The sequence below is a fragment of the Mytilus galloprovincialis genome, chromosome 6, assembly GCF_965363235.1.
Source record: "Mytilus galloprovincialis chromosome 6, xbMytGall1.hap1.1, whole genome shotgun sequence".
Taxonomy (NCBI): domain Eukaryota; kingdom Metazoa; phylum Mollusca; class Bivalvia; order Mytilida; family Mytilidae; genus Mytilus; species Mytilus galloprovincialis.
In genome coordinates, this window is record NC_134843.1 from 93,031,918 (window position 1) to 93,051,047 (window position 19,130).

The following is a 19,130-nucleotide window of genomic DNA, read 5'->3' on the forward strand; positions in this document are numbered from 1 at the left end:
AAATTTAATTTCTCAGGTCAATCGCATGACAGTTCGATAAACAATATGAAATTATAAAGGCACAAAGTAAAAAGGTCAACTAGAGATTAACACATGGTTTTCTAGATGGAAAAATATCTGTACAATATTTCAAGTTATAAATTGCCGAGAGTCTCAATATACTGAAAGTGTACTTAAGATAAACAGTCGGAATTACATGTAATTTGGAACATGGTGTCCAAAGTTATATACAAATGATATACATATATAAATACTAAAACTAAAAATAAAATTATGATATTGAAATAGATGCCCTTTTTCGCCTAGATTCAGTAACCATAGATTTATCAATGACGTCAAATTAGCCATTCATGACATCTGACATAATTTTATTGACATATCGAATGTCATTAACACATGGACATAGGATGATTATGAAGAGAATGTTTAGGTATCGCTTCATGCTTTTAAACATGTAAGTACTATGCAATTTCTGAAGATAATTATTTTAAATACAGCAAAAATGTAAAATTTTACTTATATATCAATAGCAATGAAAAAATATATTTAATGATAATGATATTAATTATTACAATAATAAAGAAAAAACAAATATTTAAAAATAATATTAATAATGATAATTATGATGAAAAAGAAATTTAATTATAATATCAAAATCAATAATGGTAATAATAAATAATGATAAAACTTGTTTTATTGATGATAATTATAATATTCCATATAATAGGTTAACTTTATAATCGTTTCAGAAATCCGAAACAAACATGCAAAATGATTTGTTTTTAATTTAGGTAAAAATCCAATAACTATATTTAGATATGGCGGAATTATTTATGAAAGAGGAGGGAAGAGAGTTACAAAATAATGATTTCGACAGGTAAGACAAATTTACAACATTGAACTTACTTGCCGCAAACTAATGAGGGGTATAGTAAGCACATATTCAAAATCGTAAGTGCGTATTGCCCTTATATTTATAAAAATCAAAGGAATATTTTACCATTTGTTTTAAGATTGAATATACCCATGTCACCATCAACATGTGGATAACCAAATCTTTGGAAGTTTTATTTATATAAGTTGTAAATTGAATAGGTAACTGTTTATTTTTTTTTAGAAAGTAGCTTAATGAGAACAAAATGTAGCACACAGTGATAAGGTGCTTTAAAAAAATAATTGCATGAACTTCCTAATCGAAATTCATAATGAAAAAAAAATCGCAATTATTGTATTATTGTTCTCGAAACAAGTAATATTGGAACTTGATAAAAAACGATAAACTTACTACATCTCCGATAAATTTGAACAGAAAGATAATTGATAATGTTAACATTTAATTAGTTGTAAAGAACAGAAAAAACAACTGAATTGCTTCTATGCATGCAACGAAGAATAGTTTAATGGAAGAGATTCATTATTATTATTATTATTATTATTCAAGGATATGTTATTTGTATTATCTATTGAATTGTTAAATGATTTAAATAACAATTCATGATATACCTGGTTTTTATGTAGTACAACTTATAGTGAACTATTTTGAAAGTTATGAACACTTAACAAACTGGTTATCTGAACATATCAGTGACATTTGAGGCAATCCTTTTTAAATATAATTATGTTTTTGGCAAAACGTTTAGGAATTTTGGTCTTAAATGCTCTTCAACTTCGTGCTATATTTAGCCTTTTTATTTTTTTTGGATTCGAGCGTGACTGTGTACAACATAAGAACGAACTATAAAAATCAGTTGAAAAAGGCTTAACTCATCAGATGGACACAAATGCAAGTGGACGCGGCCCGGTACTTATACATCCCGACACAAAAAGACACAATAAACAGATCTGAGAGTACTCGCAATTATCTGACAGCTAGTTCAAAGCCACTAACAACTAATAAAAAATCATGCAACTAAGACTAAACTATCAATCCGTACACATCCAACATCCAATTGATTTAATGTAAAGACGTCATAAACAGCCAGAGAAAAACATGACCTTGTGCAATGCCAAGTTACAGGTATCGACAGATTGTAGATCCATGAATATGTATATACATATAACATACTAAGAATATTTAGTTAGCATTTAATTTACTGATAACAAAATCAATATTTATACAAAAAAAAACAATATTCAATGATCTTATTACAGTGTTGAATAGGTAACCTTTTAGAATAAGTTTATTCAAAGGAGCGATAAGTTTACATGGATCATTTCTAAATTTCCGGGCACGGTTAACAACATTTCCGTAAAAATGAGGATGTGCTATCCCGTTTGAAATAAGTTTTCTACAGGTACAACCAAACTTCAAAATCAAATCTTTATATCTATGGAAAAATTTAGAAAAGGTTTTAAGTAATTTATGGTAACGATATCCCTGGTTTAATAATTTACCTGTAATACATAGGTTGCGTTCGTTAAAATCAAAAACGTCACAACAGACACGGGCATAGCGAACAAGTTGTGAAATATAAACACCGTAAGATGGTGCGAACGGAACATCACCATCTAAAAATGGAAAATTAACAATAGGGAACAAAAAAATCGTCTCTTTTGTCGTAAATTTTAATGTGGAGTTTCCCGTTTAAAACCGAAATATCTAAATCCAGGAAAGGACAGTTATTACCAAATAAATTTGATTTATTTAAAGTAAGTTCCTTGGGGTAAATTTCCGCAGTATATTGAGAAAATTCTTGATTATTTAACGAAAAAATATCATCAAGATAACGGTAAGTGCTGTTGAATTTATCAATTAAATGCAATTTCGACGGGTCTTTACTGAGTTTAGTCATGAACTGTGATTCGTAACAGTACAAAAACAAGTCTGCTATTAAAGGGGCACAATTCGTGCCCATGGGGATACCTACAACCTGTCGATAAACTTTGTTGCCGAAACGCACATAAATATTATCAAGGAGAAAATTAATAGCTTCAATCATTTCATCACACCTCCAGTAAGTATATCTAGCATATTTACCTTTCTCATTAGAGAAGAAGGCTTAAAATGAGTTGCAGCAAATATATCTACATTCAGCTTTACCAAACGACCATTTAATTAAATAGGAAAACTTTTGTTTAATAAGATAGTGTTGAAGTGTAGTGTAAAGAGTAGAAAAATAAAAACTATTAACACAATCAAAAGGACCATCAAAAGCACGTAATTTATCTAAAACATCCAAAGAATTTTTTACACTCCAAAAATGGTTTATACCACTATGTTCATATATTTTATTACAATAGTTTATGATAAGCTCTTTAATAGTAGTTAATGAACTAGTTAAGAGCACTGAAATATTAGTTGTAGAACACTTACCAGAGGCCGAGATGAAACTATATTTAAATGTTTTTTGTGTAGTTTAGGTAGCCAATATATAGTAGGGACCTTCAAACGTTCAGAAGAAGCCTTAAGCTTTGATGTGGTTGTGATATGCTTGTTTACTATATGACTCTCTGTGGAGCGGATGGACTTGAATGTAGATGAATTTAAAATTTCATTCTTAAGAACGTCCGTGTAGTATTTACGGCATACCACCACCACATTGTTGGCTGCTTTGTTGGCCGTTACAAACACAAATCGCTTTGAAAGTATTTGAAGTTTATTTCTTATTCTGGAAAAAAGGTGTATTATGTACTCTATTATTTACTTCTAAGTTATTTTCAAAATGTGATATTCTCTTATCTAGTTATAAGCCAACATAAACTTTAAAAACTATAACCATATGCTGAGAGGAAAGGGAGTTGAGGTGTAAATCGCAAAACCCATCTGTTTTTTATAAACTTGGTCCTTTCAAGAGTTATATCACATACTTAATTAAATAAACTACATTTTAAGATAATATTTTTTGTTCACCCCAGTTATCCTCATTGCAGTAACTGAAAAATGATATTAAGGTTTATCACAAGCCAAAATTGCTTATACATGTATTTTAGTATTCATATGGCATGCACTACTCAGTTGAACCTTATGAGGTGAAACGACTGTAATATATATCAATATCTTTTTTGTGGAATCACATTCAATATTAATAAAGAATATTTTTCTAAGGAACGAAACCTATATTGTGTTTTTCATGCTGTAGGATAATTGATATTTCGTTTGTCAATGAAGAAACTTGTTAATCGGTCGAATATCATCATACCAAATATTATTGTCAAAACAGTTTTCGTTAAATGATATGATAGTACTTGAACAATGAAAAGAACGGTCACAACATAAATGGAAGCGTTCCAATTCCGCTATCTCAAGAATTATATGCGACTGTAATCCATGTCAGAGGTTTGGCTAGCTATAAAACCAGGTTTAAGCCGCTATTATCTACATAAAGCAAATGCATGTACGTTTTTTGTTCCTTCGTTTGATGTGTTTGAGCTTTTGCTTTACCATTTGATTACGGGCTTTCCGTTTTGAATTTTCCTCGTACTTCGATATTTTTGTTTTTAGCTTTTTAACAAATTTTCAAAATCTACATTCATCGATCCCAAAGACAGTGTAAAAGTTAAAAGACATTTGAACGAAGAATACGAGAGCTAGTGTGTGACATGAGAAATATGACGTCCCATTACTCTGGAATAAAACAAACGGATATTAAAAAGCAATAATAGCACATGTTTTTCAACTCTTCCAACGATTGTGTACAGTACAGTAAATATATCAATGCATTATGAAGTTCTTGTTCATGTAAATAGTACAGTTACAGTGTAATGTCTAGAAAAAAAGCTGAAATGACCTAGCAGAAAATATTCTAAATCAAAAGAAGTTTTCTTTAATCCATGTTAATTTTTTTTTTCAAGGTTGATGTTTTTTCTTGATTTGTGTATGTTAATTTGTGTTACTTCATTTTCTGATTGAATTAAGCCATTTCAATTGATATTTTATAGTGTGTCTTTCAATGTTGTGATTTTACACTAGTGTTTCAGATAAGGGCGAAGTTTTGATACCATTAAAACGTTTAAACCCGCTGCAATTGTATGCACTTGTCATAAGTCAGGAATGTGATGTTCAGTAGTGTGTCTTTCTATGTTGTGATTTTACACTAGTGTTTCAGATAAGGGTGAAGTTTTGATACCATTTAAACGTTTAAACCCGCTGCAATTTTATGCACTTGTCATAAGTCAGGAATCTGATGTTCAGTAGTTGTGGTGTGTTGATGTGGTTATAAGTATTTCTCGTTTCTCGGTTTTCATATAGATTAGACCGTTGGTTCTCCCGTTTGAATCGTTTTACACTAGTAACTCTTCGGGGCCCGTTATAGCTTGCTGTTCGGTGTGAACCAAGGCTCCGTGTTGAAGGCCGTTTCATTTAGATACATCAGCCGCAGAACATTGCTATTAAATCATTCCCATCTCTTTCAAATTATTATTAGGAAGGGGGCCCGGGATTAAAATTAAAGACACAGATACATACATAAAATCTGTACGTATAATCTAGATTCTCATATTAAATGAAAAGATATCTAAAATGATAAATGGACAAGAATTTCAACATTTTGCAGTACACTTGACAACGTCGGCACACTTTGCATAAACCTCACAAATGACAATGTATTATTGAAGAATAGGTTATCATTTCTGAATTATCTTGTTTTATCTAAACGTATATACAAACACAGATACATAAAGCAAACATATATGTTAAAACATTCAATACTAATGAATTGGAAAACAACACTAAAAAATGACGATCCAATAAAAACTAATGTTAGTGTAATTCATCATATATGCATTCTATGTTTATAGACCATAACCCCTTAACAGTACAAAAGAACACTTGAAATATTATCACTAAAAGACATTTCCGATAAGCTAAATGTTTTATATTGTGAAAAAGATGGTTTCTAGAAAAACAATAATTAGAAAAACAATTTGCAAGCATTGTATGAAAATAATAACATTAATCAATTAATAATACAAGTTGAATGCTGACTTCCTGAATATAGAAACTAAACTAATGAACATGATGCAACCCTTGACATTAATATATACTTTATAAGCCTAGAACAGTTACTAATGAGGAAAAAACTTGAGAAACATCATACATGGATAAATAATTATCTATTGACAATATGTATTACTCATCAAAGATACCAGTATACAAAAAAGAAGATGCGATATGATTCCAAAACTTGTGTTTAAGGGCATACGATACAGTTTTGATCCCGTATTTACATTGTGATAACAATTTCCATATAGAGTATTTTGTACCTGATTAAATCGAATATGTAATAAGAAATATACCTTCATGTGCTACTTTTTGAGTAAAATTAGGGCGAAATTTTGTTTATTTGCTCAAAATTCGTATTTGTGGCCGTATTTTCCCTTTCGAAAGAAAAACATAACTTTTTATGTTTTAAAAGATAAACATAAAATATTTTTGTTAAATAATTTGTAATTTCTGTACTTTTAAGTATCCTACAAATTTATAAATTTTTCAGTTGCAATTAACTAAACCCAAAATATAGGTATGAGGCACAACTACAACTACAACTAACGTAAAACCACAAAGCACCGAAATAAGAATGTTCGTAGTTTCAATAAGCTAATTCAAACCCAAAACAAAAGAAAACAAAATATAATTAAATGCTGTTCTTCAACTTTTAATTTGGTACTCCCGGCGTGCGTTTTGTCTACACGAGATACATCAGGGGAGCTTAAAAAAAAGGAGACAGAAAACAAGCTTGGCAAAATGAAAAAGACAGATATGTAAACAGCAGATTAGAAAGATAGACATTTCACATCACAAATTTCACAAAGTTGTGTGCTTCAGAAGATTCTAAGCTTCAAGTTTAAGGATGGTGGAATTTCAGTGAAGATTAATAATATAAATAAAATATCAAGATTTAAACACTTATTTGTTTTCAAAATGTAGTTATCAAGAGGCATAGGAATGGTGTAGTGTTGATTGTTTGTCATATTACTTGTAAACTTTAATTTACATATATTTTGAAATAAGAAGTTTTAGAATTACTAAGTTGCATGTTCATTTTATTGATCGGAAACTAAATATCAATGGGGATTTATATCATTAAATGTTGCTGTTAAAAAATCATTTTAAATAAAGGAATGTATCTCCCTCGTGTAAAGCTCTAATTCCTTGCCCGGCTTTGGCTATACTTTTGTACCTCTTTTAAATTATAGCTCGTCATTTTTAAATAAGCTTTTGATTTCAAATATTTTGGCCGCGAGCATTACTGAAGGGACATTGATTGTCGAAATGCGCATCTGGTGCAGAAAAAATGTGTACCTTAAACATTATTAAGAAACTGTTGAAAATTTTGATTAACGGAATGGTTTATCTGCTTTAAATCTGGACATAATTGTTACTGTAAACTTATATTAAATTTTCGTTTTTATGTCAACCGCAGAATAAAAAACGGTGAGAAAACTTACATTAAAACCTTGATAATTTGATACATGTTAAAACTATGCCTAGGTCACAATTAAACTAAATCACTATGTCCATACAAAAAAAGACAAATGGCAGCAAAAAAATACTACACATAAACTATAGACTGAGTAACACTAACCCATAAAACGGGAGATTCTTCTGAAGTGTAAACCTTTCTAGCTCACTTACTAAACCATAAAAACAACCAGTGCAAATATGCCTAATTAAAAGTGTAGATTTTCTTAACAACGCAATTCAAAGGTCGTGATGCTGATCGTTGTCTCGTACAGTTAACGTTTCGTTTTGAATAGGAGAGTTCCTGTCTTTGTTCTTGCCTATCATCAGAATTGTACCCGTATAGTGATGAACCTTGATAAACCATCCGTGGTTGAGGTTGTTGCATGTAATTCCAGCTATACTCAATCGAATCTTGAACATAAATGAAATTTTTCGGTTAAATTATTAGAAAAATGTACACAAGAATGGATTTATATCCTCATTAATTAGATGGTGTGGAAGAAAAATACAAGTTGTTTTAAAAATGAGATAAGACACCTGCATCCGAGACCGCTGCTTTTGCTTTTGATTTCAAATAATTAACTATGAATACAATCAGATAATGATGATGTAAAATAAAAGTAAGATAACAAAAATACCGAACTTCGAGGAAAATTCAAAACGGAAAGTTCATAATCAAATGGAAAAATCAAATGCATAAACACCATCAAACGATAGGAGAACAACTGTCATATGACTTGATACATGCATTACCTTATGAGTAAATGCATAGATTAGACCCGTTGGTTTTCCCGTTTGAATGGTTTTACACTTGTAGTTTTGGGGCCCTTTATAGCTTGTTGTTCGGTGTGTGAGCCAAGGCTCCGTGTTGAAGGTCGTACATTGACCTATAATGGTTTACTTTTATAAATTGTTATTTGGATAGAGAGTTGTCTCATTGGCACTCATACCATATCTTCCTATACCTTTATAAGAAAATGTTGGATTAAATCTAGTTGTATGAAAGTCTAATAAAATTCCGTTATATTGGTGACAATGTGTGAACAAAATCGTTATTGATAGTATGTAACTGTGTGTAGATTCTTGCACAAGTCTATTGTAAGCAATGTTGGATAGTCATGAATAGAAACGTGTATATATACAGCTACAATTTGAACTGTAATGACTTGCCAATTGTATTTATAATAACTTTAGAGTGTATATTAGTTTTTTTATAATTCTAATGCCAATCCCTGTTTCTGCAAAACGGAGGTTTAATGCAAATTTCACAAACCTATCACAAAATGATTTAAAGCTCGTAGTTTGCTTTATTATCTGTAGGCATTTAGTTTTTCTATAATATTTGGTTCCTTGATGCCTTTAAGTATTCTTATACTCGTTATAAACTTTTTAAGTACTAATTATAGATGTTTTAAATACAAATTTAAAGAATAATTTCCTGTGAAGAGAAACCCTTTGGCATGCAACTGATTAGAAGGTTTCGTATATTTTTCTTCAGAGTAACACAGAAGGTTCATTGACACCTCTTATATACTGATAATTATGTTGGTCTAATAAAACATCCCAAAACTTAAGTATTTCCTGAAGTTACTTTGAAAATCAACATATATTCTAAAAAAAAAACATGGCGAGGTTTGGCTAGCCACAAAATCAGGTTCAACCCACCATTTTTGTCTTATCTTAAAATGTCCTGTACCAAGTCAGTAAAACGGCAGTGGTTAACTTACAGTTCGTTTCTGTGTGTGTTGCATTGTCGTTTGTTTTGTTTTGCACTACAGTGTTTCTGTTGTTTCGTTGTTTTCCTCATATAGTTGATGTGTTTCCATCCGTTTTAGTTTGTAACAAGGATTTGTTTTCTCAAAAGACTCATCAGTTATGCTCGAATACAACAATATGAAGTACGAAGTTGAAAGGAAATTGTGACCTAAAATTTCTAAACAAAGGTTTTGTCATATACAACTAGGTGAGTCTATTTATAAAGTAAAATATTCGAAAATGTCAAAGTCTGTAATCGAGCAGTCACCCATTTTTATCAAATAAATCTCTTCTTAAATCTAACTTTTCATTAAACAAATATACAATTATACAAAGTATAAGCAGAGAGTTATAAATCAATACTAAAAAAGTATAAAATAATTAACACAGTAATTAAATTTTCTCATGAGTATCGGAACATATTTTGTACATGTACTTTTTTCGTGAGATGCAAGTTAAGTTAAGGATTTTAAATCCTTATGAATTGAAAGCATGAAGTATTCTTTTTACATTCACTACTGTTTAACATTTAGATATTATTTTAGCGTATGTGTACGCATCCCTGCTCATTGGTGCTCATATGGTGATATAAATGTAAATATATAGTGACTATAAATGAAATTGAATATTTTTACAAAAAAATCCTTTTGATTAATTACCTTTGTGCTTTCCTACCACTGTGTTTCAGATGAATGTTTATAACAGAAATATCGTTCTGTTAATTTTATTCATGCTTTTCGAAATTTTCTGAGACTTAGATTGAAACCCACAATATTACGTGATAAGCGTTTAGAAATAATCAGTTTATTCTGGGACGTTATATTCCCGGTTTATTGTCACAACGCACATTAGCACCCTGTATTAAATACAACACACACAATGAGTACATTCATGGACCTTCCCAAAGTATGGATTATATAACTGCGTTATCATTATACTTGATACATAAGCATCCACATTTTCGTAAACAATTGTTTTGTCAAAAGGCAAAAAGGTTCTAACATACTAATGATTTTTTTAATGCAACCTAGTGTTTATTTTTTTACTGAACGATCAACAAATGGAACAATATAATGTCACATGGTAGCCTATCCATAAACATAGAAACCTGTCTGTATAAATGATCGAATGTTTTCGAGAGAATCTTGTATCCGGAGATATCAAAGTGGCTCTAAGAAGCTACAATAGTTCTTATCTGTCAACCCTCTCAGGGGATTTACGTAAACATATATATATAATGCGGAGTGAAAGGGGAGGGGGGGGGGAATTTAAACCGAATATACATTTAATTTTCGTCCCAATTTTTTATGAGGTTCGTGTTGCTTAATCCTTAGTTTTCTTTATTTTGTTTGTGTACTATTGTTTGTCTTTGTTTTTTTAGCTATGGTGTTGTAAGTTTTTTTTCGACTTATGAGTATAAATATCCCTTTCGTATCTTTCGTATCTCTTTAATAAGTGTGATATTTTGGTACTTTATATAATATTTAGTTCAAACTCCCTACAGTCAGTTAATCTTGGAACGCTTTGCTTCTAATCATATTTCTAATTTAGGTGTTTCGAATATGTATTATATAAAAAAAAAACGTCGAGTACTGAAATTACGTTGTGTATTCGTCTTGGCTTATGATTTACATAACTAAAATAGTGTTGTGCTTTGCTGCCATGAAAAAATAGATTCAGGATGAAATTTCCTGACAATGTTATCTAATCTCTCTATTAGTGTACCTTGCTATGCGGTATGGTTATAATTATTGTCAAATAGCCGTACGTTGACCTATAGTTAATTATTTCTACGTCATTTTGTCTCTGTTGTTGAGTTGTCGCATTGGCAATCATACCAGATTGTCTTATTTCAATAAAGTTGATATTTATTAATAAATGTTAGATGTTAATTATATGTTGGCGTATTCCGACCTTTCCTTATGAATGAAATAACAATTATTTCTTAAAAGTACTTGTTTATTGTAAAATCTGAGGCGAAACATGTAACGATAGAATTAGCTTCATGCATTTTTTATAATGATGTTTCTAGTCGGGAAAATGCAGAATATAAGGTAATCCAAATATAGTTTGTATTATCTTTTTAATGTTGTTCGATATTTGTGTAGTTTTACCTTGTCCGTTTCCTTTTTAAGAGGACTTTTTCGGAGAGGTTGTTTCAATTAGATATTTCAATTGTTTTTATACTCAATGGCTTTGATCTTTTCAATATTTGGTGGATTCATTACAATAAGAACGTCTAATACTTGTTGATGATTAAGAGTATACTTAAAAAAAACGTACTTTTCAACTTTTATGTTAGAATTATAACATTTTTTTTCATAATTTTTATATAATTTTAAGGTTGTGTTTGTTGTCTTACCTAAGACACAAACAAAGCAAATGTTTTTCTCATTTTATATGTTATTTCATCTTATACTTTTTTTACATGTTATTTCATCTTATACTTTTTTTACATGTTATTTCATCTTATACTTTTTTCATATGTTATTTCATCTTCTACTTTTTTACATGTTATTTCATATTATACTTTTTTACCTACGACATGACACATCAGCGACAATTGTTTGATGAAGAACAAAACATGATGAACTTCAATTGTTATATGAATGGTTTTTACAATAAAACACAATACAAAGGAGAAAATATTTAAAACAAATTTAAATAATATAAACTCGTTAGTTGTGAAAATAAAAGCCGTTGTTGTGTTGCTTTGTGAATATATAACATGTTTAGATTGATTAACAGTGCCAAATGGTTATCTTAATGCAAAATCGTATGAAAATATTTGATTTTCTTTATAAATCGATAGTTCGATGACGTAAATTAAAATCATGCATATTAATGATTTAACTTAGTTTCTTGAAATGATATCGCAGATACTCTCTATCGGTATGTATTCACGAATTATTTATTGTTATGGAATCAAATATTGGGTAAGTAGCCTTTTTGTACCTACTGTTTATTCTAAGATATACCATTTGCGTGAACATTTATTTGTCAATGGTATTAAATACGCCATAATTCGGATTTCCTTTGCGCAAGTATGCATATATTGATATTTATTTACCGAAGACCTATTGTACATTATCAATTGACCGTTTATTACAATTCAATTTGTCTGAAACGGGTCATAGATACAGTAATAATATAGAAAAAAACAGGTACTATAATACATGATTTGAACTTCCGGTTTATTTGGTTGATATAGGTATCAGAGCTATTACGAGAAATGTTTAAATTTCAAAACGTTTGATGTTAAACCCTTCTTGTTAACATAAGTTTTTTTTTGTATACAATTATTACTCGTAGAACGGGTGAATATCAAGAGCAAGTATTATTTCTTAGAAGACGTATTCCTAAAATAAAACAAATTTTTGGGTTGGCAATTTTAGATGTACCGCATATAAGGACATAAATCGTGTTATAACACCAAGCTAACATTATCGAACCGATACATATTTCCGAGACCCAAATAAGACTAAATGAATATAGTATAGGATAACCATAAAACAACTGTTTAATAACACCAAAGTTTTCATCACATTATAAAGAAGAATTGTTATGTGGCTTCTGAAAAAACCGAAGAAACATTAAAATATTAAAATCAACCTTAGTTCCTATGTTTTATTTCAACACTTATGGTGAATAAGTTAGCTATATTGTCTCATTGTTAATAATACGATATCTCTCTATTTTTGAATATTTTTATTTAACAAATTGAAACTACGAAGCAGGATAAGGTAACCTTTCGGAAACACGCCATACCGATCCATTATTTAATCACAGCTGCTTAACCTAATTATATTTTATTGTCAACCTCCCGTAAATACTAACATGCCTGTATTGTTAGTTTGTCTGCTGCTATAGTGTTTGTTGACTATTTTAGAGATCCCTTCGCCATGTTTCGCTGTTGGAATTCTCAATATGTTTATTTTTCACTTTTACACAACTTTTCATGATGATTGTTTTCTAGATCCAATCTAGTTTTGACTGATATTGCTATTTTTACTTGTAAAGAAAACATAACATTGTATTGAGCATAAAGATACAATTGTTCATGGATTGTTTTTCAATTCTTCTCTATTTCTGTTTTAGCTCTGTTTTTACATATTTCACATATCGTTTGCGAATAAATTATTTTATTTTTGCTTTGCATCACGGTGCGGAGCTATTAGTTTCAGTTGACATACACGCCATTTTGAAGTGTTTACTGATCACGAATAGGGTGTAATGGTTGCTTTATGATTCGACTGAGACATGGCAACGGCTATTGGCTTAAATGAGATAAAGAATTACGGACCATTTCGTCCCTGGATAAGACATCAAATACGGAAAATTAACTATGTGTATAACAGTTCCGATCAACTGGCATTACTACACGTTCGTTTTACTATGTATAATTTTCACACTAAGATTCAATATTGAAATATCAATTATTAATACGTGTTTATTTGCGTTGTTAATCTGCAATATGCACCATTTGTTTTGCTATACAATGTTACTATACAAAAATGCATTATTTGTATTTTATAACCTCTGCCAATCAAGGCACACCTCCGGAGTAGTGTCTATTTTTAAATGTTTTACTTTTCAACAAGTAAAGCGAGCAATGTTTTTAAACCATGGATGTATAACACACTCTCTTAAAGTAAATCCAATTTATGTCAATCAATATCTAAAAATACCACATTTCCAATACTAAATCAACAACCACATGCACACATATTACCTAAATAAGGATAGAGCGAAGCAGACCTAAGCTTTTTAGAAAGCTCAAACTTCGTAGTTAATTTGATCTTTCAACACAAAAATGAGTGTTACGTAGAAAAATGAAATTGTTAGCCTGGTATCATTTATGAGCATTTACCGACACTGGGTTGATGCCCCTGACGGTGAACGTTTCGTTCTTGGGGGTACTAGCAGTCCAGTAGTCGATATTCCTGGATTTCAATGAAATAGCAATGATGCATTTTTTTTTAGTTTATTTATTATAAAATATTGAATTATCAGAAAAACATATGGGATTTTTGTTTTGTATACAATTATTACTCGTAGAAAAGGTGAATATCCAGAGCAAGTATTATTTCTTAGAAGGCGTATTCCGAAAATAAAACAAAATAATTTTGGGTTGGCAATTTTAGATGTATCGCATCAAGGGCCTAAATCGTGTTATAACACCAAACTAACAGTATCGAACCGATCTATATTTCCGAGACCCAAATAAGACTAAATGAATATAGTATAGGATAACCACAAAACAATTATTTAATAACAACAAAGTTTTGACCACATTATAAATAAGAATTGTTATGTGTCTTCTGAGTAAATCAATGAAACATACAAATAGTGAAATAAACCTTAGTTTTAAACACTTATGGTGGATAGCAATAGTTGTATCATTGTTAATAATAAGTACATATACGATATCTATTTATTTTTGTATATTCTTATATGACAATTGAAACTACTACGAATAGGATAAGGTAACCTTTCCGAAACACGCCATTACTTCATTTAAGTACAGCTGCTCAACCCCAGTATGTTTTATTGTCCGCCTCCCGTAAATACTAACATGCCTGTGTTGTCAGTTTGTGTGATGCTTTATTGTTTGTTGACTATTTTTGAGATCCCTTCCAATGTTTCGCTGTTGGAATTCTCAACATGTTTATTTTTCACTTTTAAACAACTGTTCATGATGATTATTTTCTAGATCTAATCTGGTTTTGACTGGTATTGCTATTTTAACTTGTGAAGAAACCATGATATTGTTTTGACCACATAGATACGATTGTTAATTGATTATTTTTCAATTCTTCTTTATTTCTATTTTGGCTCTGTTTTTACATATTTCACACGTCTTTTGCGAATTGCTCTTCAACTTCGTACTGTTTTGGCAATTTTAACATTTTTATTCAAGCGTCAGCTGTGAATATTTTGTTGACTTAACGCGCGTCTGGCGCATATACTAATTTCTATCCTTGTTTCTAATTAAAATATTTAAAAAAAAGCTCATTTCATTTATTTTCAAAAAGTGGTTTCAATAATAAATTGAACGTGTTATTAATCTATAAAAATATGAAACGATAATATATTATCATATAATATATATTAATATTAATAGTTATTGAAATCAAATAAAAGTATGAACTATTAATTAATTGTAATGAAAAGCTTTATCAATATGTCGAACAACTCACGTAAGGTGTAAATGCTTTCATATAATGTAAACAAAGTTTACTGAAGATTCCATTGAGTTATAAGTTTTACGTTCGCATTCCAAATATACATTTAAACAGATATCTAATTTTATAGATCTAAATATCATGAATTTAATGCTGGTGTTTGAAAAAAATATGAAACGGTAGATCTGATTTCAAAGAGCAAAAATAAATTTGTCAAAGGAGAGATGTTGAGAGGTAGTTGGTCAAATCAACTCTGGAATTGATAATAGGTGACGATTACATGTTAAGAAGCGCTTCCGCTTCCTCCATTCATGACAACTACAATTGTTACTTACCACGTTATTAGAATGCGTATAAACTTCTAAAACACCGTATTCAGTTCTACCATATATCTTGCTCGCTAAAATGTTTATACCATAATTTAGAATTAATAAAAGATATTAACATCGCAATAAATTATAAGTATTATCGTAGGTAAGTTTGTGTCAAAAAGTTGCTAAGATGGTTTCAATAATTTTGAAATACAAAAAAAAACTTTACGATGGTAAATAAAGGTTACATTTATTTAAATATATTCATGGTGGTAATTACCAATGCAGTGAATGTTGTAGAACTAGGGAAAAAAGCACAACCTTCAAATGGTTGACGTCATGTTAACAATTTGTGAAAAATAAGTCCAGATAAATGAAACAGATTAAGTTAGAAGGTACAGTGACTGTTATTTTGTGTATTATCATTTATTCAATTATGTCTAATTGGCATATTGTTCTTGCAGATTTCTTATGTTCATTTTTTTATATTTTTTTTAATTTTTAGGGGGAGGGGTTTATATTATACCAATCAACACTAACGACAGTTGTTATGACATTCTAGCTAAGATCTATATCATAAGATGGATTCGATGTACATGTTCATATGTATCATAACTCAAACTTAACTTTGTCCTTTTTTATTCCTTAGATATGGTATTCGATAGCTTACTATGCAGTATGTGTTTTGCTGACTGTTAAATGTTTAAGTTGATCTACAATTGCCTAAAACTATGTCATTTTGGTTCCTAGGTGGATACATTTGTAGTTATCTCAATTTTATTTTATACCTCATCTTATATCTATAGTGATAACAGAAACATTTATCACTCTAAATTAAAAACAAAAACAATAGAAAAACTGTGATGATTTATATAGAAATGGATTTTAATTGTTTTTATATTTATTTTTCAGACAAATGGATTCCACTTTCTATGATGACTACAATATTTCACAGATTTTATTGGAAATGCTTATGCAAAATCAAAACATATCAAATGAAGCCTTAATTGCGCATGCCCAGCTACTTTACAAACAGCTTACGTTTGAAAGGGACCTTTCATCTTACACAGAATTTAAACTTCACAAAGCAATGTTACTCTACGTGCCACCTATACTTTTGGTGTTAGGAGTGATTGGAAATGTTTTATCATTCTTTATTTTACGCCATAAAACAATGACAAGGCAGTCTACAACTTTATTTCTGGCAGTTCTTTCGATAGCAGATTCATTGGTTCTATTTATAGGACTTTTTCGGAAATGGATTGGGGAAATAACTGGCCTTGACATTCAGCATGAGTCGATGTTTTTATGCAAGACAATAACAGTATTGGGATACAGCATAAGTCACTATTCTGTTTGGTTGATTGTTGCAGTAACGATAGAACGATTTATCGTCGTGTGTAGACCTCTTCAAGCTTCTAGATATTGTAAACAAAAGAGAGCAAGAAAAGTGGTACTTGTCATGATTTTCATTTTTCTAGCTATTAATGCTCATTTGTTTTGGACTGTCGAACTAACAGAACAAAGTATGAACAGAAAAACAGTTCTCAGGTGTGATGCTGGACCAAAATTTGTTGAGTTCATTGACCGGATTTGGCCATGGATCGATTTAGTTTTATATTCATTGTTCCCTTTAGTTATATTGTTATTTTTTAACACACATATAATAAGACAGGTTGTAAGAGCGACAGCAGGAAGAGATATATTACAAAACGGCCCATTAATGAAAGTAGATGCGCGTAGGAATACAAAAGATGCAAATCTCAAACTGACAATTATGTTATTAACCATATCATTCACATTTCTTGCAACAACGGTACCAATGAATGTAGTTATGATCGCTTCAGTGGTCTGGAGAAATGAAATGGATAATCCAAAGCAATTTGCCAAATTAGTACTAATACGAACAATATCGGAATTACTGATGTATCTCAATCATTCAATCAATTTCTTTTTATATTGTGCAACAGGACAGAAGTTTAGAAACATTGTGTTAAGAATGATTTGTGGTCGATCAACATCAAATATTTCTAATTTTTCAGATCATAGTCAGCATCTATATTGTTCAAGAGCTAACAACAATTGTAATGGTCACAAGAGTGAGAATGAAACGGCTTTTTAACAAAAATATGTGATATTTCCGTGGTTCTGCGCAGGGTAACTTTAATATTTTTATTAATATTTCATTCCTTGTTATTATTGTTGTTTATTAAATTATTATTTATATTCATATTGATTTTGTTCTGTTAGTGGTCTAACAGTGTGTGGAAGCTATTATAATTATAAATTAATGTATCGGCTGCTCATCAGATAAAATATAGCACTTAAACATCAAATCATATATCAAAGCTAAACAAACAAATGGACAAAGCAAGAATATCAAATTATGGTCAATAAGACTGAATGAACAAGACCCGTCGCTTTTTTATTATCGTCTGAAGCGTGAACTAAGGAATAATGGAAGGAATGCATTAAGATGGCTATGAAGCATAACAACTACTTACATTGAATTCGCTGGTAAATTGTGATTAATAGCTGAACATGAATTACTTATAAAACAAGCCAAACTTAAATATCATACTTTGGGGTGCTTGCATTAACAAATATTTAAATTTAGCAATAAAAATTCATTACTTCTTGTGTAAAAGTCATCAAATAAAAATGATGAGTGTGGCCATCTACACAGGATGACTCAAAACTTAATGGCAAGAAAGATGTAGATCAATGACTTGGAGAGTGTCATTATGCAACAGTAGGTCAAAGTGGGCTCATAAGTCCCGCAAAAATAGACAAATAGTGAATTTAGTACGGTCTGCAACACAAAATGACAAACAATCCTACTACGTTAAAACATTTTTGATATAAAAAATTCATAAGGGGTTAATTAGCAACAATATGCAAAAGTAGAGAGTTGTCTCATTGGCACTCATACCACATCTTCCTATATCTATATATATATCAACTTGGTTAAGAGGCACTTGCAGTTTTTATTTCAATAATAATGTCATGTTTGCATTTGCATTGAAACTACAATGCAGCACATTTTTGTCAAGAAATATAGCCAAATAATTGATAAACCCAAACAAAACAAGATTCAAAATATATATCTATCATACGGTATACCAAATATAGAAGAAGTCAATATGCGAGTTTTGTACATTCAAATTGAAAAATATTACTAAGAGAAGAAACAGATGTGAATCCTTTAAAAAAAACAGATTTGGGCGACTCAAACTCAATGATTCATGTTTCTTTGAAAAATCCCTCTACAAGTCAGGAATATGTCAGTTGTTTTTTACTGTTTTGTTGTTGATAGCGATTGCTTTAGTCAGTTTTAATGGACCTATCTTTTTCTAATTTGCTTTGGAGTTCGACATTTTTGTTATTCTTTTTTAGATATAATATATACTGACAAACAGCGATGAGAACGGTACTTCATATTAGAGTTTTCGAAAATTAACAAACACACAAACACAC

General features: G+C 30.2%; 1 protein-coding gene across 1 annotated transcript; it reads left to right on the forward strand.

The window, feature by feature from the left end:
- Positions 1-797: 797 nt before the first annotated feature.
- On the forward strand, positions 798-17,877 carry LOC143078421 (putative G-protein coupled receptor 139). Its single transcript, XM_076253292.1, has 2 exons — positions 798-877; positions 16,566-17,877. The coding sequence occupies exons 1-2, from the start codon at positions 819-821 to the stop codon at positions 17,773-17,775; spliced, it is 1,269 nt and encodes a 422-aa protein (XP_076109407.1). The 5' UTR covers positions 798-818; the 3' UTR covers positions 17,776-17,877.
- The last annotated feature ends 1,253 nt before the right edge of the window (positions 17,878-19,130 follow it).